This window comes from Penicillium manginii, assembly GCF_028828005.1.
Source record: "Penicillium manginii strain IBT 31320 chromosome Unknown utg000004l:1.0-7231830.0:1.0-7236170.0, whole genome shotgun sequence".
Taxonomy (NCBI): Eukaryota; Fungi; Ascomycota; class Eurotiomycetes; order Eurotiales; family Aspergillaceae; genus Penicillium; species Penicillium manginii.
The window spans coordinates 247,415-272,067 of NW_026643105.1; the positions used below are offsets into that span (position 1 = coordinate 247,415).

The 24,653-nt window shown below is 48.9% G+C and overlaps 11 protein-coding genes across 11 annotated transcripts; 3 read left to right on the forward strand and 8 right to left on the reverse strand.

Moving 5' to 3' along the window:
- Nucleotides 1-599: 599 nt before the first annotated feature.
- On the reverse strand, nucleotides 600-1,376 carry N7533_003788 (uncharacterized protein; the record flags this gene model as incomplete). Its single annotated transcript, XM_057100438.1, has 2 exons — nucleotides 600-1,178; nucleotides 1,266-1,376. The coding sequence occupies 2 exons, from the start codon at nucleotides 1,374-1,376 to the stop codon at nucleotides 600-602; spliced, it is 690 nt and encodes a 229-aa protein (XP_056960068.1).
- A 312-nt stretch (nucleotides 1,377-1,688) lies between these two features.
- On the forward strand, nucleotides 1,689-3,927 carry N7533_003789 (rRNA (cytosine-C5-)-methyltransferase NOP2; the record flags this gene model as incomplete). Its single annotated transcript, XM_057100439.1, has 2 exons — nucleotides 1,689-2,845; nucleotides 2,910-3,927. 2 exons carry the CDS (start codon nucleotides 1,689-1,691, stop codon nucleotides 3,925-3,927), a joined length of 2,175 nt encoding a protein of 724 aa, XP_056960069.1.
- A 495-nt stretch (nucleotides 3,928-4,422) lies between these two features.
- N7533_003790 (putative MATH and UCH domain protein) lies at nucleotides 4,423-8,180 on the reverse strand (the record flags this gene model as incomplete). Its single annotated transcript, XM_057100440.1, has 2 exons — nucleotides 4,423-7,778; nucleotides 7,865-8,180. The coding sequence occupies 2 exons, from the start codon at nucleotides 8,178-8,180 to the stop codon at nucleotides 4,423-4,425; spliced, it is 3,672 nt and encodes a 1,223-aa protein (XP_056960070.1).
- Nucleotides 8,181-9,239: 1,059 nt separating this feature from the next.
- On the reverse strand, nucleotides 9,240-10,473 carry N7533_003791 (deoxyhypusine synthase; the record flags this gene model as incomplete). Its single annotated transcript, XM_057100441.1, has 2 exons — nucleotides 9,240-10,163; nucleotides 10,264-10,473. The coding sequence occupies 2 exons, from the start codon at nucleotides 10,471-10,473 to the stop codon at nucleotides 9,240-9,242; spliced, it is 1,134 nt and encodes a 377-aa protein (XP_056960071.1).
- Nucleotides 10,474-11,439: 966 nt separating this feature from the next.
- On the reverse strand, nucleotides 11,440-12,674 carry rad14 (DNA repair protein RAD14; the record flags this gene model as incomplete). The annotated part of the gene is made up of 3 exons (XM_057100442.1): nucleotides 11,440-11,855; nucleotides 11,912-12,506; nucleotides 12,576-12,674. The coding sequence occupies 3 exons, from the start codon at nucleotides 12,672-12,674 to the stop codon at nucleotides 11,440-11,442; spliced, it is 1,110 nt and encodes a 369-aa protein (XP_056960072.1).
- A 296-nt stretch (nucleotides 12,675-12,970) lies between these two features.
- On the reverse strand, nucleotides 12,971-14,047 carry N7533_003793 (uncharacterized protein; the record flags this gene model as incomplete). The annotated part of the gene is made up of 1 exon (XM_057100443.1): nucleotides 12,971-14,047. One exon carries the CDS (start codon nucleotides 14,045-14,047, stop codon nucleotides 12,971-12,973), a length of 1,077 nt encoding a protein of 358 aa, XP_056960073.1.
- A 427-nt stretch (nucleotides 14,048-14,474) lies between these two features.
- N7533_003794 (putative serine/threonine-protein kinase) lies at nucleotides 14,475-16,032 on the reverse strand (the record flags this gene model as incomplete). Its single annotated transcript, XM_057100444.1, has 6 exons — nucleotides 14,475-14,656; nucleotides 14,714-14,789; nucleotides 15,031-15,380; nucleotides 15,443-15,551; nucleotides 15,623-15,734; nucleotides 15,869-16,032. 6 exons carry the CDS (start codon nucleotides 16,030-16,032, stop codon nucleotides 14,475-14,477), a joined length of 993 nt encoding a protein of 330 aa, XP_056960074.1.
- A 1,422-nt stretch (nucleotides 16,033-17,454) lies between these two features.
- Nucleotides 17,455-19,000, forward strand: N7533_003795 (fungal specific transcription factor domain-containing protein; the record flags this gene model as incomplete). Its single annotated transcript, XM_057100445.1, has 5 exons — nucleotides 17,455-17,794; nucleotides 17,859-18,052; nucleotides 18,108-18,217; nucleotides 18,274-18,560; nucleotides 18,624-19,000. The coding sequence occupies 5 exons, from the start codon at nucleotides 17,455-17,457 to the stop codon at nucleotides 18,998-19,000; spliced, it is 1,308 nt and encodes a 435-aa protein (XP_056960075.1).
- A 253-nt stretch (nucleotides 19,001-19,253) lies between these two features.
- N7533_003796 (alpha/beta hydrolase) lies at nucleotides 19,254-20,306 on the reverse strand (the record flags this gene model as incomplete). Its single annotated transcript, XM_057100446.1, has 2 exons — nucleotides 19,254-20,105; nucleotides 20,175-20,306. The coding sequence occupies 2 exons, from the start codon at nucleotides 20,304-20,306 to the stop codon at nucleotides 19,254-19,256; spliced, it is 984 nt and encodes a 327-aa protein (XP_056960076.1).
- Nucleotides 20,307-20,739: 433 nt separating this feature from the next.
- N7533_003797 (uncharacterized protein) lies at nucleotides 20,740-22,572 on the forward strand (the record flags this gene model as incomplete). Its single annotated transcript, XM_057100447.1, has 5 exons — nucleotides 20,740-21,105; nucleotides 21,162-21,682; nucleotides 21,752-22,040; nucleotides 22,095-22,368; nucleotides 22,508-22,572. The coding sequence occupies 5 exons, from the start codon at nucleotides 20,740-20,742 to the stop codon at nucleotides 22,570-22,572; spliced, it is 1,515 nt and encodes a 504-aa protein (XP_056960077.1).
- A 297-nt stretch (nucleotides 22,573-22,869) lies between these two features.
- N7533_003798 (uncharacterized protein) lies at nucleotides 22,870-24,243 on the reverse strand (the record flags this gene model as incomplete). Its single annotated transcript, XM_057100448.1, has 1 exon — nucleotides 22,870-24,243. One exon carries the CDS (start codon nucleotides 24,241-24,243, stop codon nucleotides 22,870-22,872), a length of 1,374 nt encoding a protein of 457 aa, XP_056960078.1.
- Nucleotides 24,244-24,653: the final 410 nt, after the last annotated feature.

The following is a 24,653-nucleotide window of genomic DNA, read 5'->3' on the forward strand; positions in this document are numbered from 1 at the left end:
TCTTTCGAGCATTTGCAATGGTGTCCCATCCAGTTGTCTGGCATATGGTATCCTCTTCTACGTCATTCATCCATACCTCTTCTACCTACATGTGTACTTTTGATCCTGACGCCGATAATATGCCGTCTTAGCAATGATTCCCTGCTGGCGCACATTTCTGATCTGATCCTTGTTTCTCTCTCGCATCTTGCGATATTCTGTTGACCTCTTTGCTTCGTTGAATACCCGGTGTCCTTGTGATATGGTCTTGTTCGTTCGGATATAAACAAGCTCTCCTTGCTTTGATCTATTGATATCTGGGATTGTGTCTCCCAGCTTGGTATCCGGAACCGAGTGGCCTTCTGGATTCCTTCTAGATTCGGTAGGGTTATAAAATATGGTGGTGGTGGTGGTGGTGTGTATGTGTGTGCTCGTGTAAAACATTTGAAATCCATATCCATATTTACAGTGTTTCAAGATTCTTAAAGATGTACCTAGTATACACAAGGTAGGTTTATATTGTATGTCCAAAATAGCCAAATGGGTATTGAGTCTGGCTCTCAAGAATACTAGCTCATTAAAGATGTAATGAAATGGATGTAACTATTTGCTTCAATATCTTACTTAGATACCTTGCAAGCATCCTTAAACAGAACCCGTAAGCGAATCGCCTCTTGTTCATCCTTCAACCGCTGCTGCAAATAACCCTGAAGATCATCCCAGAAAGCCTCCGTCTCCAACAGTTCCGCACCACTCGGCCCAACTGCGGCCTTGGGCGGCGAAACATCCCTCGTCTCTTCACCAGGCTGAGACTCGGCAACATCGAGCGTCTTCGCACCACCGATAATCATCACACCGAACTCAACCTCCTTACCCCCGGACAACATATCCGGCTCATCAACCAGTATCTCTGCAACAGTTTTCCCCGTCCCACTAACCGGCTTGCGGTGATATAGGACCTTAATCTTATCCAGAGCAACAGGGTTCCCTTGCGCATCCGCGACACGGGCGCGCACGGCGTCCCGGAGATCTTGCACTGTGGTGGTGGAAATGGGAGCGTTGGGAATGGTGAACTCTAGCACGGGATTGCGAGCAGATTTGACGCGGACATTGATGGACTTCGAGGAACCTGGAGCTTGGCTCTTCTTTACTTTCTTGGGCATCTCGGGGTGCGGGGCCTGGAGGCGGGGGAGTGTGTACTATGATGGCGGAGATAATCGGTCAGAAAGAACGAGCTTGTATATAGTTGGGATAAAAAAATAACTTAGTTGACACAAAATACTCACCGGCACACGCAGGCCAATCTGCTCTGGGTCAAAGACATGGTCTGCGCGGAGCTTGATAGGATGGGAGTCGAGCGTCGCGAGGAAGGATTTGGCAAATGTGGTTTCAGACATGATGCTTGTCTGAGGGAGCTAAGATCTCGAAGTATGCAGCTTTAAAAATTCAAAGATTCTCCGATTTGTAGTTCGCAATTGCACTCAGAAGGTGAAAGTGGAGGTTGAAGTTGAAGCTGAAGTTGTCCGTGGTTGCTGATGGAGACAAAGTTTCCGCCTGACTTTTCAGGCAGAAGAAACACACCGAACTCACCGCCAACGATGACAAATAATGCCGTCCTCCACCGCCGACCGAGAAAAAAAAAGCTAAGAAAAAAAGTCGGCGGAGACGAAATCAACCCCAAGTGATACCCCAAACATAACACATTCGCCATGGGTGTCGGACGTCGCATGATCAAGCAGGGCCCTCCGCCCCCGCTCGATGAATCCAAAATTACCATGCTGAAGAAGCGCAAGGCCGGTGAGCCCGAAATTGCGCCCAAGGCTAAGGCCGCTCCTGCGAAGAAGCGCCGCAGATCCGATGCCGATGAACAGACCACATCAAAAAAGGCCGCCCCCAAGAAGTCCAAGGCCAATGGTGCCCCCAATGGATCTGCCAAGGCAGACAAGAAGAAGGTCGTCGAGAAGAAGGTCGCCGAAAAGAAGAAGCCTGTTCCCATGACAGACTCCGAAGATGAGGACGAGGAAATGGAAGAGATGGATGATGAGTTTGACGACTTGGATGGGATCAGTGATGGATCTCTGGACAGCGACGAGGGTGTTGAACGGTTGTCGGATTTGGAGGATGATGATTCAGTGATTGTTTCCGACGGAGAAGACCACCCCCGCGCGACCATGTTCTCTGACGACGAGGACCTCTCCGACGCCGAGGAGCAGTTGACTGCTGCTAACATCGAGGGTTTGTCTCGTAAGCTCGACGCTGAGCAGCAGGCCGAAGCGGAGGAGGCCGAACAGGAATTGCAGGATGCTGCCATGCAAACCAACATCGCCGGTGATCGCCCTGATGTCTTTGGTCAAGATGGACAACCTGGTCTTGCTCCGGATTTGCAGCTGCTCCGTCAACGCATCACTGATACCATTCGCATTCTTGGTGATCTGAAGACTCTGGGCCAGGCCGACAAGTCGCGTGCCGACTACGTCGACCTTGTTCTCAACGATATCTGCACATACTACGGCTACACCCGCTACTTGGCCGAGAAGCTGTGGAACCTGTTCACCCCCATGGAAGCATTCGCCTTTTTCGAAGCCAACGAGACCCCTCGCCCTGTCGTCATCCGTACCAACACCCTGCGAACCAACCGTCGATCTCTTGCCCAGGCCCTTATCAACCGTGGGGTCGTCCTCGAGCCCGTGGGTAAATGGTCCAAGGTCGGACTGCAAGTTTTCGAGTCCGCCGTTCCTCTGGGTGCCACCCCCGAGTATCTGGCCGGTCACTACATTCTCCAAGCCGCTTCTTCCTTCCTCCCCGTCATGGCCCTGGCCCCCCCAGCCCAACGAACGTGTTCTGGATATGGCCGCCGCCCCCGGTGGTAAGACTACCTATATGTCCGCCCTGATGCGCAACACCGGTACCGTCATCGCCAACGATGCCAGCAAGCCCCGTGCTAAGGGTTTGATCGGTAACATCCACCGTCTGGGCTGCAAGAACACCATCGTCACCAACATGGATGCCCGTACTGCTTTCCCCAAGGCCATCGGTGGATTCGACCGCGTTCTGCTTGATGCCCCCTGCACCGGTACCGGCGTTATCTCCAAGGATGCCGGTGTCAAGACCTCCAAGGATGAGCGCGATTTCCTCGCCATCCCCCACATGCAGCGCCAATTGCTCCTCGCCGCCATTGACTCAGTTGACCACTCTTCCAAGACCGGTGGATACATCGTCTACTCCACTTGCAGTGTCACCGTGGAAGAGAACGAGGCTGTTGTGCAGTACGTGCTGCGCAAGCGCCCCAACATCAAGATTGTCGACACCGGACTCGGCGACTTCGGCAGCCCCGGTTTCACCAGCTACATGGGCAAGAAGTTCGACGCAAAGATGGCCATGACCCGCCGCTACTTCCCCCACCGCGAGAACGTCGACGGTTTCTACGTCTGCAAGCTGAAGAAGACTGGTCCCACCCCCGCTAGCCAGTCCACCACCGAGACCTCCACCAAGTCCGGCCGCGCTCGTTCCAGCTCAAAGACCGAATCCACCGATGACGAAGTGTATGACAAGACCCCTATCCTTGATGAAGATGGAACTACCCAAGACAACGAGGGTGGATCTTTCGGTCCTTTCGCCGAGGATGAGGATCAAGACCGTATTGACCGTGCTGAGCGCAATCGTCTCCGTCGCAAGGGTCTTAACCCCAAGGGTGTTCTGAACAAGCCGAAGAAGAGCAAGGATGCCTCCACATCGAAGGATATCGAGAAGCCCGAGGAGAAGTCTGAGGAGAAGAAGCCTGAAGCCAAGAAGGCTGAGGCCAAGAAGTCCGAGGCCAAGAAGCCCGAAGCCGCAAAGAAGTCTTCCAACGAGGGCAAGGGCGAGAAGAAGACCGTGACAAAGGGAGAGGAGAAGAAGGAGAAGAAGGAAAAGAAAGAGAAGAAGTCGGCCAAGAAGGTGGCCAAATGATTGATCCATCCCTGACACCTTGAGCGTCTCTTGTGTATCTATTAGCTCTGATCTGATCTGACAAGTCGATAAATCGGATAAAAGCATCTTCTTTGGTGGGCGGCGCATTGGACATATACCTTGTTATGTTATGTTATGTTATGTTTTATCAATATTTTATTCAATTCAATATGAAACGATTCATTCAGCGTGAAATCAAATGACTCAGATCTATCGATGATATATTCTATGTCCACCGATGGTCCGGTGGCATGCATCAAAAACGAGAAAAAAAAAAAGCCCAATACTGGCAACAAGAGGTAATAATCGAAAATCTAAAATGTCAACGCATTGTCGCCAGGTCCAACCCCCAGCCACCTTCGCTTGAAAAGTCAAATGAGAACTAGATTGGATCCAATCCAACCTAGTTGCAAAAAAAAAAACAAAAAAACAAAAAAAACAAATCAAACTCCAATGCCCATTTATACCCACAACGCTTTCGTATATAGAACAATCTTATGTCCTGTAAATCTTAATGACACTCTTGATAGTCTTGCGGCAAATCGGGCATAGATCCACCTGTTTGGCGCAGGTCACGCAAGAGCAGACATGTCCACAGTCGCAGAAGACAGCATTCTGTTCTTCTGAGTAGCAGATCTGACAAAGATCTGCCTCCTCATCTGCAACCTCCCAATAACTGATACCCTTGCCATGCCGCTTGCCATCCTTGTAACCGCCAACGTACTTATTGCCGGTATTCTTTTCAATATAAGTACCCTGTCCATGGCGCACATCTTCGACCCAGTCGCCGTCGTAGGTGTCACCGGTCGGATACTCCATCTTGCCTTGGCCGTGGCGTCGTCCAAAGACGAAATCACCCTCGTAAGCAGTGCCGGTGCCAGAGAAGTGTTTTCCCCTGCCATGGTAGTGTCCATTCAGGAAGTCGCCGCTATAGTAGTCGCTGGTGAAAGTAGCCTCAACAGTCTTGGTGCCAGTGAACCCTTGGACGGGGTGGTTTCGAGACTCGGCCCAGAGGTACTGGACTAGGCGATCAGGACTAGAGAACAGACCGGAGATGCCAAGCTCCATTCGCTTGTCATTTCTCAGCTTGTCTCCGACGATGATGCATGATCCATGCGGAACAACCACATCCATGAAGTTTTCAGCGGGCGAGATGGTGGTCACGGTGGTACCGTCAACTCGCTTCCACATCATAAAGTCTCGACGAATGGGCCATTGCATGTGTTTGCGAATAGATGCCTTGACGTTGGTTTCCAGCTTGGAGAAGAAAGAGCCAATTGTCTGAAGAACCTGCTTGTCGGCATCGAATATCTGAATGAAGAAGTAGGTGTGCCCGACAGGCAGCTTTAGTTCAGGCTCCTCCGGATTAGCAGGGGCAGACTCGGGTGTCGATGACTCTGGCTGAGAAGCAGATGCGATGGTCTCTGATGCATGTGAGCTGGTTTCTGTTGAGCCAACAGCAGTGTTATCAATGGCCTGGCTTCCCGGGAGAGTATCCATTAATGGGACAATATTCGAATTGTCTTGTAAGACGGCGTCACTCTCCGGTGCCAGGGTTGCTAGAGGTGGCTCGCTAGCCGTAACGTTGTCATCAATGCGGCTAGTAGTCATGTCCCGCACAACACTCGCCGATGAACTGGCAATGGCATCTCCATCGACTACTGAAGGGCGGTCGGAGATTCCTGAAGTAGCCCGCTCAACAATAGAGTCTTCCGGTTTGTCTTCTTTGGTGGCCACGGACGGCGGGTCGGGAATAGCGAAGAATTTGGCGTCTTCCTCAGAAATGGTTTCCATCCAAAAGCGCATGACACCACCCGACGAATCCAATGGAACATCAAGCTCAGTAATAAGATCGAAGGCGAGTGTAGAGCCACACTGAGCACGGGTATGTCCAATGTGCCAGAGACGGACACGCTCGGCGCCAATGGGCTCATCGGCAGTCGACTTCCCTGAAGCAATCCTCTTGCGAAGTTCGGCAATACTGGAAGAACGGGGCAATGTCATATACATGACACTATTCGCTGCCTTGGAGTGCGACATAAGGTCATAGGTATCAAACAGGCTGTTCAGTCGATCATACCCAGACAACGAAAAGACCTCGACTTGCACACTTGTCTTGCTCAATGTATCGCCAGCGACGGGTGCTGGATTATATACCCCAGTCTCGTAGTAGTTCTTTAAGTCTTCCGAGACCTCCCATGGACCCTGAGGCCCGGGCAGAATCTCCGGCACCATGTCGTTCCGCACATACATGACAACCACCGGAACATCGTGACCCTTCTTGTGATCAACCGTTTGCGATGGATCAATACCGAGATGTGGACCCATTGCGGTTTTCTGAGTCAAGCATTCAACTCGGTTATCGCTGCCATCATCAAATGCCAGCCATTTGGTACCTGGACCGGCTGGCCGGAGGATGCTGAAGAACTTGCCCGAGGTGCGACGACCACGATGGACCACGTAGCCGTACAAGATATATTTGCTTCCTGAGTCATCAGTTACAAAAGGAGCTAAGTCTAGCTCCTCGTCGAGTTCCATTTTGTTGAACAGCAACTGCCATCGCATCGCTTTGTCGAGGGTGTGACGGCCAAGTTCAACGTGGAGGATGGGCGGAAGTGACCAGCTTCCAGGCTTTGAGCCCAAATAACCCTTCACAGCCTCACCCGTCGATGTAAATTCATCGGCTCGAACGCAAATGCGAGAGTTGAAATCTGCTGGCAAAGTGTTGATATCCATTAAAGGTGCTGGCGTCGGGCTATCAAACAATTTGGCAAATTCTTTGCCTGCTTCGGTACCCGCGAGTTCTAGCTCGAGTGTTCGTCGAAGGCGTTCCCAGAACTCGGAGACATCGCCTGAGAATTCACGCATGTTGCGCAGAATGGAGGTGATGCCATCTGTGTCCACATATTGAAGGGATTGGGTTCGACGCCGCAGATGCCACAGGAGCTTCTGCAGGGCATCACAGAGGGGCTTTGGCTTGATGTCGCAGTTGGTCAGATGTTCAAGAACATCAACACTCTGGATAATCTTGCAGAAGGGGGCGATGTGCAGCCAAGAAGCCAGCCCAGCCACCTCAGCACTATGATTGATCACCGAATCACCCAGCGGGCGGTATCCAGTCAGAGCCAGGCTGTCCCAGGTTGGTTCAGCATCGCTCGGGTGCCACCAGAGAGACCTGGTTGGATCATCGATCACCCGGATATACGCATCAAAAGAAAGCGTGTCATTGTTCAACAGAGCGCGATGTTGACCTCGGCGGCGAGTGTGGATCTGGTCCCAGGGACCATGGAAGTATGTCCACCCCCAATCGAGGTTGTGAGGGTTGAATTGATGACAAGAAGACTGCATCCATCCTGTTCGAGGCTCTTCTGGGTTATACACAATGACACCGATTTGTGCGGGGACTCGCCACGTTTTGGCAGCCTGGTGGGGGGTCGCGGAAGATGTGGCGGCGGAGTATTGTGCCTTGTAAGAGTCCATCCAGGCTCGAGTGTCATTGGTAGCCGGGGTATGATGTTCAACATCGGGGGTGCTATTGTTCAGGGCGGCGTTCGAAGTAGCTCGACGCACGGAGAATTCCGTCTCTGGGAGGTTCTCGTCGGGATCAGGCATTGTCTCGGAACATTCAATGTAGATACTCAAAGAGCCGACATTGTTTCCGCGCGGGTAAAACTTGATTCGCCACCAATATCCACCAATGTAGGCGGCTGGAGAACGCATCACCTTGTTCCGGTTGGGTGCCTCGGGGGTGCCCCGGACACCCTTGATCTTCCAGGTGAGGCGAGCCTTCTCTCGAGGGGCATATTCAGGGTCTTCCAGATCTCGGAAGAAGTTGTTCTCCCAGTAAGAGTCTTTTGGATAGAAGTATGATTATCAGTCATCAATGGCCATTTGGGTCACAGATTTGCCACTCGGGGAGGACAGGGGGAAAACCTACAGTCACAGGCACTGTAATCGGCCTCGGCGCCGTCGATTTCCTTCAATTCCTCTTCACCTGGAGTTGTTGTGTCTTCCTCAATATCGGCCCAATAGGCATGTTCAATTTCTTCTGCGGGCTGCGCGGTGGGGGGTGGCGTTGGTGCCCGAGGATGTGAATTGGGTGCAGGGTCAGGTGCAGATCCGGGTTGCTCGACCGAGGGTGAAATCTGCGGTGTAGCAATCTCGTTATTTGGGGGATTCGAGGGCGAATCGGTTGTTCTCTCGGCCCCTGACTCAGGGACCGGGTTGTTCCCTGTCACATTGGCGGTGTCCATGATGGAAAGGATGGAATGGGATCCAATGCCGACGGGTATATAAATGACAGTTGTCTGGGAACCACCCAATTGATGCTCGAGAAGGGATCTGTCAGGGCAAATTGGTTTTGTGGGGGGTGCTGTCTTTGTCTCGGAAAGTGGGAAATGGAAAATAGATGTATAGAGCGAGAGATAAGGCCGATTGGGGGAGGAGGGAGACCAGTGAGTATAGAGAGGGTATATACGAGGATGGAGAGGGGGGATAAAAGGAGGGAGAAAGAGAGAGAGAGAGAGGGTGAGTGAGTGAGTGATAGATGAAGAAGTAAAGAGTGTGAGAGAGAAAAAGAAAAGAAAAAGAAAAAAGTGCAGAGGGGATATCGCGATAAGGAAGGAACCACATTCGGCCACGCGGGCCCGCTCTTTCCCCCGGACTCCAAAGTCACCTGTTCTCCCCTTATCATTTCTACTTCTACTTCTACTCACATCATCTCCTCTTAAATCTGACCATCTTGCGATCTCCCCACCTGACCTCTTCCTAATTGTTGAATCCCATTTCTCATGATATACTATTTGCTATGTACAAGCCCTTCCTCCCCTCAAACTCGCGGTGAAGGCCCCCTCTGATCGGCAGTGGAGCCGCGATCCACCGCCGACAGCCAACCTTAAAATCCGATACCCCTTGGTCGATTTTTTTTCTCTCTTCTTCTCGCCACTCTCGGTCCGCTCCCCGTTTTCGCCACTCATCTTACGTGCTTACATGTACGGAGTACGGCACTTCCCCTGCCGACCATCCAATGGGATGGCACCCATCCGATCCAGCATGTTGGTCTGGCAAATCTGCACGGTAGACTGTAGACTGCCCCTTGCAAAACGATGTGGGGTCACGGGCCTTGGGCTTAATGGTTGGGGCTTGGGATTCAAAGAAATGGACTTTACTCCATCTCGATGCTGAAGCGGGGAAGACATATGTAGAACCCAATCAACCAAGAAGCAGTCAAAATGAAATCCCCCACACTCTTGATTGGTGACTCTCTCGTCGTGTGACAGCGGATCCCTGCATCCCATGCCATCGTCTTCGTCTTAAGACGAGGTTTCGGTCTCGGTCTCAGCCTGTGCCTGCGTCTGCACCTGCGCCTGATCCTGTGCCCGCGCAAACGAGGCCGCCACAATCAGAGGGAAGACCACAGTGGCCTCGGCATACACCTTGACCGATTTGGCATCAATCTTGATCTTGCCCCAACTCACCGCCTCGTCAGGCCGGGCACCTGCATCGCTGCCGTCAAACTCCTGTGCCGTATTAATATAAACCGCGTGTTCAGCCCCGTTGCGCATCAAGCACGCGTTGGCAATGTGGTGCTTGACCACACCACCCCCCAGAATGATCATTCCGGCACGTGCCGCCCGCACGGCCATAGTATTGATCCGTCGCACATCGTCCACAATATCCACGCGCAGTCGTTGCGGCGAGGACTTGAAAGTGTGGAAGTAGAGCATATCTCCTAAAGACCCATCCGTCAGAGCCGGACAGAAGACGGGAATATTATTGCGAGCCGCCCAGTAGAGTACGGAATCTTCGTTGTTGATCTCCCGCCCCAGACGCTCGGTGATCCGGCTCGGCGTCCAGTGGAGCTCGTCTTCCTCGTCACCAGTCTCCAGAGCCTTGCGCTTGGCAGCCTCTTGTTCCTCCAGCATGGTATCCAGAATCGGCACCACCCAGTCCTCGAAAGCACAATAGTTGTTGTTAGGCACCAGCAAGTTGCCAATCCGGTTCAGTCCCTTCGCACGGAGACCTGCACCTGGTGTGCTGAATGAACCCAGGTAGGTCGGGGCGAGGCACTTGATCAAGTCTTCTTCCACACCACCTGCGGTAGTCACGATCGCTGATACATGGTTGTGCTTCACAAGGTAGCGTAGGGTATCTCGAAGTCCGGAGGAAATCAAGTTCGATGTATAGCCGAGGAAGATGGTTGTTTTCGCTCCGGTCTCGGGGTTACGATAGGCGCGCTATAGGAAAGAACGGGTGTCAGATTCGTCTCTTCCAATCTTGCAGATCATTCGCATTGCACTTCTCAAATACCTGAGCTCATTCCTCTCGCAAACTTACCATCTCGTTGATGATGTGGGCAGCTTCGGCAACCGCACTACCCTGGAAGCCAGTGGTGGTCAGGTTCTCGACCAACTCAGCTACGGTGATATCTCGGCCTTGGAATTTGTCAAAGTCGACACCCCGGACTTCTTGGGTTCCCTCTGGCATGGGTTCGGAGGCGAGGAGGACCGAGTCCATCGCGGAAGTGGGGGGTGCGGAGTTGCTCATGGTGAAGGGGGAGGGAGAAAAGGAAAGCAGGAAGAGAGCAGAATAGAAGGAGTAAGGAATTAGGGGGAACTTGTGGAGAATTCCAGGATTGTCAATCGCACAAGTTACAGACTGGGATTTCTGTTGTCTTGAATTGAAGGGAATGGAGGGGTCCCACTGGTTTTTTTTTTAAGCGGGGGAGGCTTATCGTGGTTATCTACTTCAACGGCAGAGGGTACCTTACCTTACCGCCGCCAGGCCACCTTACTCATGCGCATACATAGCGGATACATAGGTAATTATCAGCCATTAACTATAGCCACTGAGGTCAAAGGAAACAAAAGAGAGACAGAAAAATCATGAGAGGCAAAAAGTTATCCTCAGATGAGGATTTGAAGAATGCAAGTCCCACAAACCGGAATCGAGCCGGTGACCTTTCGGTTATATGTATATATTACAGCCGAACGTGATATCCAACTACACCATCGCGGGTTTGATTGCGAAGATACATTCAGGGTTTCGACACAGATAATCATAAGAGATTCAAAAGAGGAAAATACAAAAGTATCAAAAATGCAATCCCCCGAGCCGGAATCGAGCCGGCGACCTTTCGGTTATATGTTTCCATTACAGCCGAACGCCATATCCAACTAGACCATTGGGGGTTTATTTGCGATGGCTGCTGCCAACTTTGGCTACATGACCCCCTACTGACTCATACTTTATCTAAGACTTGGACTTGCCTACACATGATAGCGTAGATCAAGATATAGTATCTTCCGACTCAGAGTCTTCAAGTTCTCGAAGCCAATAGAGTCCCGTCGGGAGATGACACTGCTACTAGACTGCCACTGACAGTGGTAATTACTAGTATAAGTACCTAGGTAGTAGTACCCGTACTGAGGTCTCGAGTGCGTAGCAGCCTGGAGGACTGGTATTCGTGTCTTCGTAAAATTACTATTTATCACAATTCTATGCATCCTACATCTAAAATTCCAATTCCTCCACCTCCATACCGCAGTCCACGCATGTCTTGACTCCGATACCTGTCTCTGGATTCTCCACCAATCGCCCCCACTGGTGCACATGCTTCCGATTGCTGGCCAGATCATCGCCGAACTGACCTCCAGAAGCTCCCTGGCGATTCCGCCGATAAGCCTCCACACGGGTCCGTTTCTTGAGATCTTGCAGCTTGGTCTTGAACTTGGCTTCTCGTCGTTTCTTCTTGTCCTCCTCTCGCCGCTCGAACTCTGCATCTAGAGCCTCAGTCGAGCCCCATTTCTTGGAGGAAAAGGCATATTCTTCAACCTGGTAGCGGAGGTATAACATCATGTTGTTCCATGTCGATTTATGTGGATTTGGCTTCTCCAGTCGGGGTAGTAGTTCTTCGTCTCGTAGCTCAGCTTCAGAATAATTGTTAGAGGTGCTTGCTTAATACATGGATCTTGAAGAGACTCACGATCTGTCAAAAGATAATCTTCCTTTGCCTCCGTTTTTGTAAGAAGACTGTACTTCTCGGGAAATTTATCCTTACAAGCATGGCAGATGCAGCAATGAAGCATTTCCTCCCACTTCCAGTCAATTTCTAGACTGCCACATTCCCGACAGGTCTTCTGCTGACTCTTGTCATCCAACACGCTCAACCCCGGCTCGAACGGTCCCTCTCGATTTCGTCGTAGCGTCTGCAGTAATTGGTGACGTTCCCATTCCTTCTGCGTCATATTGGCTGGCTTGTTGTCCTTTTCCTCCAATGCATGAAGTTGCTTATTGAAGGGATCATCTTCTTGCGTCAAGAAACCACCCTTCGTGTCCGTCATCTTGCTGAAGTCATATTCGACATATCGCGTGAAATTCCGAGCAGGCTTGATTGAATCGAGAGGGCGATCTGACGAGGATACATTGGAGCGTGCATCGCGTAAAGTGGCGGGGGCATTGGCGGCTGTCATGGAATTGTAGGAACGTTTGACTCCTTGGGTGGGGGCTGCAGCGGAACTTTTAGCCAAATCGGCCTCGCGCTCTTCTCGGAGAGCTTTGGCTTTCATGCGGTTGACCTCCTGTTACAAAGAAATGAGAGTAAGTAGGAGCCTCCCAAGTGATGTTTGATGCTACATGTGCAGACTTACAATCTGCCGCTTTTGCTCTGGAGTGAGAGGACCGCGTGGAAGTTGGCCTGGCCCGCTCGCATTTTGCCGCGGGGGCGTAGAAGGTCGTTCCCCCGACATGTTCACGGGTTGCCGATTGTCGAATAGAAATCTTGGGGGATATGAAGAGGTGCTTATCGAGAGACTGGGGGATGACGATGAAGCCTGGAACTCTTCCCGATCTGCCAGAAGTCGCCGCCTCGGATTATCACCTCGTGACTGTCTTATCAAGAACACCGCCTTCCGTATTCGGAAATTAAGAAAACGATTGAGAAGCTGCGATGCCTTTCCATGGGTTATTGTGTAATGTGGTTGGGGAAGCTTGCTATTTCAATGTTGTCAAGTAAAGCAGCGGAAAATTCCTCACAGGCTCCGGGTTATAAATCCAAATTGAGGGAGCCGACTGCTGGTATGCCATCTTCAACCCGTTCTTGGCCATAGAGCACCTCGCAGACACCGCCGACGGGGATATCCATGACTGCATCGGTGCCCTCACTCCAGATCTCGCACCAATTGACCTTGCGATTCTGTGGGCCCATTATTTGGTATGATGTCGCACCGGGTTTCATCTTGGTAGCCCCGCCCGGTCGCCGCCGTGCCTTGCCATCAATGACAGCAACATTTGCAACCTCGTCCACTATATTCTCGATACTGTTCATTGGGAGTGTTAGGTAGCCGGTGTTGTATGAGGCGAGAGCAATGTATATGTACACGATGGACATCACCAGCCATGATGGAATGGCCAGTGACCACCAGCGGTTCGGGTAGTAGTAGATTCCAAGCTGGTGAAGGAACGGGGAGGGGAGATAGGACCAAAGGAGATAGATCACTAGAAAATATATGCGATTAGGGCGGGATCCTTCAATCACATGGGGGAAGAGGGACGTACAGAATGCGAGCGAGGATGCCAGGTATAGCACAAATCCATAGTACTCATAGGTTGGAACTTTGGGGCTAGCGCGTGGAACGGTGGTCGCGCGCCGGGCCGACTTGGCTACAGCGGCCTCGGTGTCGTTGGGAGTTTCGACGTCCGAGCTGTCGGGTGTTGTGGGACGCGAGGTAGTCGTGGAGAAGGGAGGCCGTAGCAGAGATGTCAGCGAGGGCGAAGGGGGCAGCGGTGTCGGTGGGCGGTTGTAGAACGGAGGCGCAAAAGCATTAGGGCCATGGAGGGAGCTAGATGACTGGTGGAAAGGATGGTGTTGTCCAATACCGTCGTCCGAGTCACCCGAATCCGAATCTGAGAAGGATTGAGGGTCAAGTGAATAGTGCGACTGGAAATCCGCGTCGTCTTCTACTTCGATCTCATCGTAGCCGGGCGAGGTGACGCTTTCGTCTTCGGCATAGCTCTCCTGAGCCTCTTCTGGCGACGCAAGCTCGTCCAATAGCGGAGGAAATGGCTGCTTAGGCTCGAAGGAATCCGAATAGTCGGTATTTTTCGCCGTCCCCTCCATCATGATGTACAACAACGGGGAGCGACCGCAGGATTGTCGAAGTTGTTCGAAGTTGGACTTTGACTGTGATGGTGTTGATAGTCCAGAACCGCCGCGGCCCTCTTCTTTTCTGCCGCCACCTTCCGTCTTTTATACATCTCCTTCATCTATTTACGGAGTAGGCAAGACTGGAAAAGAAAAGTTAAGATTGGTATCTGCTTGTTTATTCTGTTGCTACCGGCAAGTACACGACGTGACAGGATTATGATGTAGCTCGGAATCTACCGCAGCCTTCCTAGGTTGGAATCAAAGGCACTCGGAATGTGTTGACCTCATCTTCAAGTTAACAACCATACTATAATACTACTAGCTACCTACCTAAGTATCTATGCTAGACTGCAATAAAGAGAAAATTGTACTTGATATATTACTCAAGTAATTAGTCGATTGATTAAGCACTAAGCTTGAGAAAGGGGTGATTCGTCATTTCGCGAGCTGTCTTCCTCTCCTCTGGAAGCCAGGTGAGCATATCACGAATAAAAGATAGAAATCCTGTCCGATCAATATCTTCGAGAAACGGAGTTGTATCCTCTAAATTTCTGGACGGGATCAAGCCATTGCAGCGGAATTCATCTTGAACAAAGTCAGCATATCGAATATTGGCAAGTTGCGAGATAGTTTTCAACTCACCATCTGCGCCAAAGAAAGGGCCAGCGAAAAATTCTTGAGCGTTATCGCAGAATTCTCCAGTGTCGTTTAAAACAGGCTGTGGCCAGTTGTGATCCGACATGGCTTTTGATTTCGCGAGCAATACCCCCAGGGAAGGGCCGAGTAAGGTGATCATTTCCACGAGATGTGACTTTGCTTTGTATCGGCCATTTTTATCATGTACTTGCTAGAACAACTCCTGATTTCAAAGAATATTCCATAACTTGAGGATCAGGAATATTAGCAAACGGCTGATTTTGTTGCAGATTGACATTCTGAAAACAGGTATATAGTCTTACCAGCACACCAAAGTTCCAGATATCTGCCTTGAAATCCCAACCGCAGCCAAGGATCTCTTCAGGAGCACGATAATGATCTGGTTCGATCGGATAAATGCCCAGTTGCTCTCCTGCCGATCCATTTCGGGTAGCTGGCCTGTCCAGTCTTGTTGCGAGACCGAAATCGGCTATTTTTGGAATCATATTCTTGATTTCTCTCCAATCAAGAGCTCCGAAGTCATTATGGCAGCGGTAGATAGTTTGGCCACTCTTGTTATCAACCTTGCATTGCATCAGTTGTGATCGTTTAATGAAGTCGGTAAAAATGTGTTCAATTTCAAAGCTCATAAGGATATTACCCAGCTTCAGATCTGCAAGGTTAATTAGTCCATCAAATTCTAGAATGAAAAGAAGAACGGCGTCTGGTACTGACTTGTGTGGATGACTTTGCAATCTGAGTGAAGATAATCAAGACCGATAAGTAGGAAGTAGATATAGGCCTTCGCAATAGGCAAAGGAATCTTGTACTCAACGAAACACCTCTGTAAAATCCAGAGAGGCCCCTCATCGGCTCATAAACAAAACACATGTGCGTTCCTTCCGGGCCAGTTACTTCGAAATGATCCAGGCAAGTCCGTAGAATGACGCGGCCCCGCTGCTCTGAATCTTGCTGTGTAATATGACTTTCAATCTCCTTTTCATGACGAGCATCGTCAGTATCGTCACTGTTGATTATTTTCAGGGCCACTGTTTTCCCAGATTGCCATTTGAGTCTTAGTCATGAGGGCAAGGGTCAGTTTCTCGGTAGTCAACATGAAGTAGCGCGCGTGGTAAAAGTGTAGGAAGTGTAGGTAGATACCTTGAAATGTCTCGGGCGAGCCAGACGGTTGATTGTGATCCCCATCCAATTTTGACAAGTAGTTGGAATTTCTTGGTGAGTACGTCCCCCGGCTTCGCTGGGTAGGAATTCGCCGAGCTGTAGTCAGGGCAAACCTCTTCGTCAACAAGATCCTGTTGAGGCATTGGCGTTCCCAAGTTAGGCGGTAGTTTCCAGAGTGTCTTTTGGGCCAAGGAGAACATAGTCCGCCTCGATGTCAAGGTTAACGGCTGAAAAGGCAACATTAGGCCAAGCGATATTGTATGCTCTGGGAACAATCTAGTGCCAAGTTGGAGACTGACCTTAACTTGAACATTGACATGTGAATTCCGTGGGGCTGGCAGGAGCTGGCGTGAAAGTGCTAACTACTTTGTACTTGCCTTTAATTCACAATCCTTAGGCCCCCGGGCATTTCCAAGGTAGAGATAATTAAGCAAGATTATATGAGATTATGTGAATAATTAGAGGTTATTAAGGGCATAACAGGGCTTTACTAAGGATAGCTACTAGGTCTGCTGATTAATGAAAGTAGTCCCAAATGTTTGACCTCCGTTTAACTGTAACCCGGATGGACTTGCTTTGCGTGCGTACCATGCGGGTATACCTGTAGGCCTCAGGCACCGACATCGGCATCGGTATCGACATCGGCATTCTTAGCTTTCTCCGCTGCCGACCCCACGCAATCTCCCCGCATCTTTGTCTTTGCACTAAATGACTCGCGAATCTATCTCCATCTGGAACTCAGAAGGGATATATTATCTCCGAGTGCATAATGGAAGCCGATGAATTACCTGCATTAGTCTGTCCCTTATGTTTCGGAACGTTTCGCAGAGCTGAGCATTTGCAAAGGCATACCTTGACCCGTTAGTGAAATTGCCATTGTCGGCCATGGGCAAGGTTGTTGCTGGTGTTGTTAAGAGATTGACAGATGTGCGTTAGATGTGGATGATAAGCAACATGCTTGTGAATTTTGCAATGCACGATATAAGAGGAGGTGAGAGTCGAGATCCAGATATTCCCTCGACATCTTGCTTTGATGGCTCACTGGCTGACCATATTTCAGTGATGCATTGCGCAGACATTGGAAAACCTGTGCAGGGAGGCTGGCCTCAGGAGAGAAAATCCCGAAGCGGAGTTTATCTGGCAAGAGGAAGAGAGCATGTGTACTGTGCACCTCCCGGAAACGAGCCTGTTCTACTGGACAGCCATGTTCGGAATGCCAATCGCAAGGTACAGAGTGCACTTATACTGGCACCAAGAAGTCTGTCAAATTGCCGAAAACAGATATCACTCATAATTCCGAACCATCAGAATCGTCTCAGAGTGCGGACATAAATTCTGGGAGTCGTGACCGGCTTCACCACCGGCCATTAGAAAATTTGCCTTGGAATACCATACAACCACGAAGTTTGCAACCTTCACAAGACCGGTTTGATTTTCTACTCAATTTTACAAGAGCCAATGGACTAAATGAGGCGTACAATCTCAGCCCTGCATCGGGAGAGTTGATTCCAGAGGATGCTCCGTTTGGGAACGCATTATGTGAAGCTTTCCCATTCAACGGGACTATGGTTTCAAATCCATTTGATTGCTATCTGGGTGACATTGAAGCAAGTCTATGGGGAGATTTCGAAGATGTAAATCTCCTCTCTGAAAATACAACAGGATACACAGTATTGAGTGAAAAGGCCAATCAAATATCACAGATCCTGCAGCCTATATCAGATAAAGTATCTCAGTCTCTTGAGATGCCTGTTAACCTGTTGGAATTCTTTTCTCCAGAGAACATCGAGCGGTTTTTGGATTTGTTTTGGAACCGCTGGTACCAGCATTGTCCTATTGTCCACAAAGCATCCTTTGACCTGGGAAACTGCTCGATTATCCTTTTAACAACCATGTCACTTGCTGGTGCATGCATGTCAGCCCGAAAAAGTGATCATCTGGAGGCAAAAAAAAATACTGAACTCGACAGAGGAGCTTTTGTTTGCGGATCCTCTCTTTTCTGAAACAGTCGTCTCTGTGCCGGAGAGATCTACTTATCTTGGCGCAAACCAAAATGTTCAAATATTGCAGGCAGCTTGTTTTATGTGCCTTTTACAGAAATGGGAAGGCGACAAAGCAGCAAAATTACGAATGCAGCGTCATAGATTTACTGCAATTGTTGCGGTAAGATAACTTTGCCGGAAATGATTGAGCGTTTCAGATGATCTGACGAACATAGGCAACGAGGGCAATGGGGCTATCGCACTCAATACACCATCGGCCAAGTTTCAACTCAAAAGTCACACTGGGAGAGTTTAGAGAATATATGGTCAAAGAGCAATTGATTCGGTAAGTATTTTACTACATCTAGATTGATGAGCACCATTGACTTACCTGATAGATAGCACATTCAATCATGTGTTCCTTCTAGACTCTGCATTTGTCATATTTCACAATTCTGTGCCACGAATGGTGTTGCAAGAAATGACCATTGATCTCACTTGCCCAGAAGAAGTTTTTCAAGCACCTAATCAAGAGGAATTCGTGATTGCCACAAATTTACATCTTGTTGGTTCTGGGTCTCCCCTGCTTACGGACTGTGTTCGCAGCCTATGTGCAGAAAACCCAGACCCTGCCATTATTGAAAAACTCCATGGTGAATCCGCTTTAAACCTTTTCACAATAGTGACCGGTAAGAACCTATCTCCAATTTCCTCATTGGGAGAAGGCTAACTTCATTCTGATGTTTCTGCAGCGATTCATGGCCTTATCTTTCATCAACTCAGAGCATTCTCTCCTTTCCCTCTCGCAACGACCCCTTTGAAAAAAGCACTCGAACGTTGGGAGCTTGCATGGGCAACACGCAACAGAAATATTTCTGAATCGAATGGAGAGAGAAAAGCTGGCCAAGGATGTCCTGCTTTTTTCGAGAGAGCTGGAGAATTCGCTCTCCTGGCGCGCATTCACGTTGAGAAATCATACATATCCGTTACAGAATGGGATGATATGATCACAAATCTATCTGAAGAGCCCTTTCAGAAGACTGACAAATATCTTGCGACATTTGATCAAACTGGCATGGACCATGTGGCCGACCTGATGTTAGCCGTTCAAAATCTGGATCTTAATTGATCAAGACAAAACTCAAATCTTGGAACTCTGTTTTCTACCACCTGGCAGATCTAAAGCAATAGGTACTTGCTTACACCCTAAGAAAATTACTTGTCGCCCCAGCGCCAAGATATTGGCGGCCTTACAAAACGAATAAGATGGGGTTCATGTAGTATCGATATCAACAGGGTCCATTGCCAAGACGTGGTGAGCCCGGGAAGTTATAAAAATCAGAGCCAGATCAAAAATCATCATCAACTAGAAAGAATTACATTCAAATGCTTACTTTGGCAACGGATGCCTCCAGTGCCAGAATAACACGCCGGAGTCCCGCCTTAATTATTGCATCTTCACCTTCCATATCTATAGTGTCGAGGTTGATGCTGCTCTTGGCGTCAAAGCCATGGCCCTGGCCCACAGCACGTTCCAAATGAACGTCGATACCTAGTAGTTTCATCTTCTCAGCAACTAAAGCACTTTGCTCAAAATCAACTAGCTCATCACTATCGCCGTGCAATAAAACGGTTGGAGGAAGTCCTGGGCTCAATCTGAAAGATACAGGAAACAAATTTCGGAATTGCACTGGGATTGCGCGAACACCCTCCTCCCTGATCTGACAGGCTAGACCTGAAATTCGGGTTAAAAGATCTGGATACCGAGCAGATTCATGAATGGCACCAATCCAACGAAATCGTTGATCGATGGGAGGCTGGTTTGGAAATGCATAGCCGTCAATAGACTGGCCACTATCCGCAGCAGTCTCAATTTCCCCCAACGCCGTCTCCAGATTGGAAATCGGAGCTCGGAGAGGAGTGCCCGTCTCGATGTATCTCTTGCTTGCAGGGTCAAGCATTCCGTATATAGAGAGAATCGATAGAGGTCTCGGGCATTCGGGATGCGCCCCCGTAGCCAATGCAAGGTATCCGCCCGCGCTTGAACCGGCGATGATGATGCGATCACTAATATTCCGATGGACCCAACGGACTGCATCAAGGGTATCGGATAGAATTTGCAGGCCGGTTGCCTCAGGCATTAAGCGATAAGAAGCGGTTGCGTACGTCCAGCCCCGGGCATGGCAGGCGTTGATCAGCCAGTCAGGCGGGAATGTCGTTTTCTCGCCGATGACCTGAAGATGAAACCTCTGTTAGAGAAGACTTCGACCAAGAACCATTCCGAAGAATGCGAAAGATCTTACAAGAAATCCGCCATGGAAATGAATAAGCACAATGCCGTTTTCCGGAGGACTGCGCGGCCTTGATATGTCGATCGTGAGACTCAACCCGCTCACGTCTTTGTAGGTATATGTAGCAGTCTGAGACTCAGCCATGTTGAATATGTCCAGGCAGCTCGAAGTCTGATCAGATCTCAATATGAGGGCACCTTACTTCCCTTGAGCTTTGCTTGAATAAACCCCAAAAATCCTAGTAGCAAGAAGAAATAGACTTGGTCAAAGTGGAGTGTGGGGGAATCCCGCGGCAAGTCTCCTCCGGTGGGGAAACACCGCAACAACCTTGGAACGTGGCAATGCCCGAGGTAGCACCTCAAGAATATTATTTTTCTCCTCAATGAGAAGCTCCCTACCTTTTCTGTTGTTTTAGTCCATACATTCGGCAATTAAAGAGCGGCAATTATTCAGAGGGTTAGCCGGCATACGACCGAATGACATACTATTTAAAGCCGACTGCAGGACCTTGTCACAACAAAACTCCACCAGTATCATGATGAGAATTTTATCGGTCCAGGGAAATATTTCATCAGTAATGGAGTTCATCCATCCGTTTGATGCTCTACTCATTATAACAACACTGCTCACAGGAACGGTCTTGATGTACATTGCTTATATGAGATATATCCATCCCTTGAGCAAATACCCCGGACCCTTTGTCGCATCCTTGACCAACTGTTTCAAGGCTTATCATGTCTACAATTTGAAATTGCATGAAAAGCTTTTGGAGCTTCACATGCAGTATGGACCAGTCGTACGGATTGGGCCTAATCATTTGCATTTCTGGGAAGGCGAGGCAATCGCGCCAATCTACAAAGGAGGCCGCAATATGGGAAAGACGGAATTCTATGACGCCTTTACGGCATTCAATCCCAATCTTTTTGGTGGTACCAATGAAGATGTAATGTTTCAATTTATATGCAATGCTTAAAAAAAAAGCTGACGGTCAGATTATAGGTTCACTCTCTTCGTCGGAGACAGTTATCTCATGGCTTCTCGCAGGTCTCGGTTCAAAAACTTGAACCTTTGATTGAGGGTCAAATGGAGATATTTATAAAAAAGCTCCGAGCACTTGCAAGTAGCGAGGAGATATTTGACTTCAAGAAGATGATTTCTCTTTATGTATTGGATATCTTAGGTGAAGTGGCTTTTGGTAAACCTTTCGGTGTACAAGAAAAGGGATATTCAGAAGAACTGCATGCCATCAATGACCACCTTCTACTGGCAGGTGTTATTGGTGAACTCACTTTCCAAGATTTCTGGAAGGCCCTATCAAGAATTTCCCCAGTGCCATGGATGCGACAATTGATGAAGAGCAGAAACAATCTGAAGACAGTTTGCTCAGATTGCGTCAGTTTCAAGATGGGAAGCACATCTCAACGGCCTGATATTCTAAAGAGCCTAGTGGAAGCGGTCGATCCCCAGAGCGGTGCTCGCTTAACTGAACAAGAGATTAATTCCGAAGCATTTGCCGTTCTGTAAGCAATACCGACCCCGAAATCTGTTCCACAGAGAGAATATTCGATCTAACACTCATGCTAAAATAGCGTCGCTGGATCACATTCAACCTCAGGCACATTGACTCTTCTCCTTTGGAACCTGATCCAAAATCCAGAAATGCTTGCAGCTACGACCAAAGAAATTCATGATTCACTAGGGCCTCTTGGTATTGACCAGATTTCCTATCCTATACAAGGCTTGGAAGCATCTTTAGAGTACACAATGGCCTGTGTTAGAGAGAACTTTCGACTAAATCCAGTTTTCACTATGCCTCTGTGGCGTCGGGTCGGATTCACGGGTGGTGTCAACATTGGCAAGCATCATATCCCTCAGGGGGTAAGTTTCCTTGCAAATATCCAATACTATGCCTCGAAGCTCATTAGTCTCTAGACAAATGTCTGTATCTCGAACTACGTCCTACACCACAACCCCGATATCTGGGGGTCGGATCACGAAATATACAAACCCAGTCGCTGGCTTGATGAATCTTACAACAAGGAAAAAGGAAGATACTTAATTCCATTCAGCGTTGGGCACCGAATGTGTATTGGTCGAAATCTAGCCATGACAAACATACTGAAGACCCTTACTACACTACTGGTCCAGTTTGATTTCAAGCCAGTAGAGACGAAGCAACGAGTGTGCGTCCGCAGTCCAGGAATAGGTGAGATGGAAGGAGAATTTCTGTGCTCGGTTTTCTTGAAGAAAGAGGCAGAGTTTTGAAAGAATATCAAGGATAAGTTCGCACCGAGTGGAATGATCCTGGAACAGCAGAACTGTCATTTCTAAATCGTGGCTTACAGCCATCTTTATTGAGACATCAGATGCCTCAGGCAAGCCATCCGATCGTATTGTCGCGAAGGACTAAGGTCGACCGTGGGAGAGATATCCTACCTGTACGGCTCCAGCTCAGAGCCCGGTCCCACCCCGCAAGAATTGAACAAGGAGTAGATATTGTGGTATTCTTTAATAATTGCCATCTTTAATCAACTTGAACCTTGGAATTGAGGTCACGCCGGCGCCCGGTAGCCTACTACTAGTACTTGAAATAGTTCTCAATCAATTGTATGTACACCAGTCCTGCTCACTAAATATGACCAGAAAATAACCTTGGAAAAGTTTCTAAGCCCTCAGGCTGTTTACCGCCAAACCCCTGATAAGTAGTCTAGAATTTTTCTTTATACCCGGTCCAGCCACAATTGTAGAGCTTTGCAGCGAGCAAACAGACGAGACTGGCTGCATAGCTAAGGATGGTGAACAAAATCAAGCCCCAATACTCGCCATTGCATCTCGTCAGAATTTCTCCAGCAATCGGTATTCCGGTTAGAGTACTAGAAGAAGTGTTAGCATAAATCAGGAAGTTATGATATGAGGTAATCTTAGTGTCAAAGGTTTTATCATACCTAATACTGACAATAGCATATGCGGTCGCATAATATCGACCATAGGCTTCCAATTTGCACAACTGACCAATACAAACTGGCGCCAAGCTGACGTTACTTCCACTGAAAAACCCGAAGAGCAAAGCAAAGACTGTCGTAATAGGTTTGCTCGACTTGGCAGGCATCCATAAACAAGCAGTGAATAGGAGACAGCCAAAGATAGTGATTATGAACGTGTTGAACCGGCCAATGCGGTCAGCGCAGTAACCGGGTATCCATCGGCCAAATATAGCACCGACATTGATCAAAGACAACAGTAGGAAGGAAAATTGGGGTGACATTCCTTGGGACAAGGCATAGGAAGTCAGATATGTGATTGGAACGAACAGACCCCACTCCATGAAGAACATTCCCATGCTTGCCAGCATAAGACTAACATTTCCAAAAATGGATATATCAGGAAAAATTGCCCCAAATGTACTGGCCTTTGGTTTGAATCTTGGTCGGATAAGTAGAATTGCAATCCCGAAAGTGACAAGATTGAGCAGTGCGATTACACGAGTGGCCCATGCAAAACCCAATTTAGAAGCCACCCTCTGGAAGAGTAGAGGGAAAATGAGACCCCCAAATGACGCACCAGAGGAGGCTATTCCAGTTGCTAAGCCTCTTCGACGATTGAAATAGTGCGCGATGATGGAAATTGCAGGATTGAAAGTGAGAGACAAACTGACCCCTCCGATAATGCCGAAGACCAATAGAAAATGCCAATACATTGTACAAAAGCCTAGAAGAACAAGAAAAAGGACGGTTCCAATAGCACCGCAAATTATCAGCACTCGTGGTCCCTTCGCGTCAAATATAGGTCCGACCTGAATACCACAGAAAAAAGCAAGAAAAGAGTAGATACCAAAAATCCAGGCAATTTTGCTGGATGAAAGGTGCTTGAGTTCGTTATCCTCCAAATATGCCTGGAATATACCTAAACTATTCATCAGTCCCATTGTACCAAAGCATGCCATCCAGCTGCCGAGGACAACACTCCAAGCAGCCCACCCCCCTTCAGGATAGGTAGTAGGTTCGCCATCGTTGGTTTGGGAAGCAACTTCAAGTTGACAGGGCTCAGGTTTGGGTTGCTTAATTGACTGTCGGCGGAACATGTTATTTTTTTATCATCGGAGAGAGAGATTATATGGTGTAGAAGTTTGTTGTGACCCGGGGCCTCTGGTGTAACGTCAGACATCTGCGGTCGTTTATTGCGCAAGACGGAAGATGAAAGCGCACGGAAGCTACTACTCTCTTGAGAAGTATAATAGCCAGTCGGCTTTTACAAGATACCAGTACTAGACCTTTGCATGGTATTACCGACCAGCTGTAAGTTTATCGGACAGTCCGACACTCCAGATGGTCCCGGGCCAAGCCGCCGGCTGATCTTCCATCGTTTCCAAGGAATACAAATTTTCTAGTGAGACAGCTACCACCAGAGTTTTAATTTACGCGGTAAATCATGGAATTTTCTTTTGTCATGGAATGCTCTACGAAAGAATATACTATATCATCAGTTACCTAC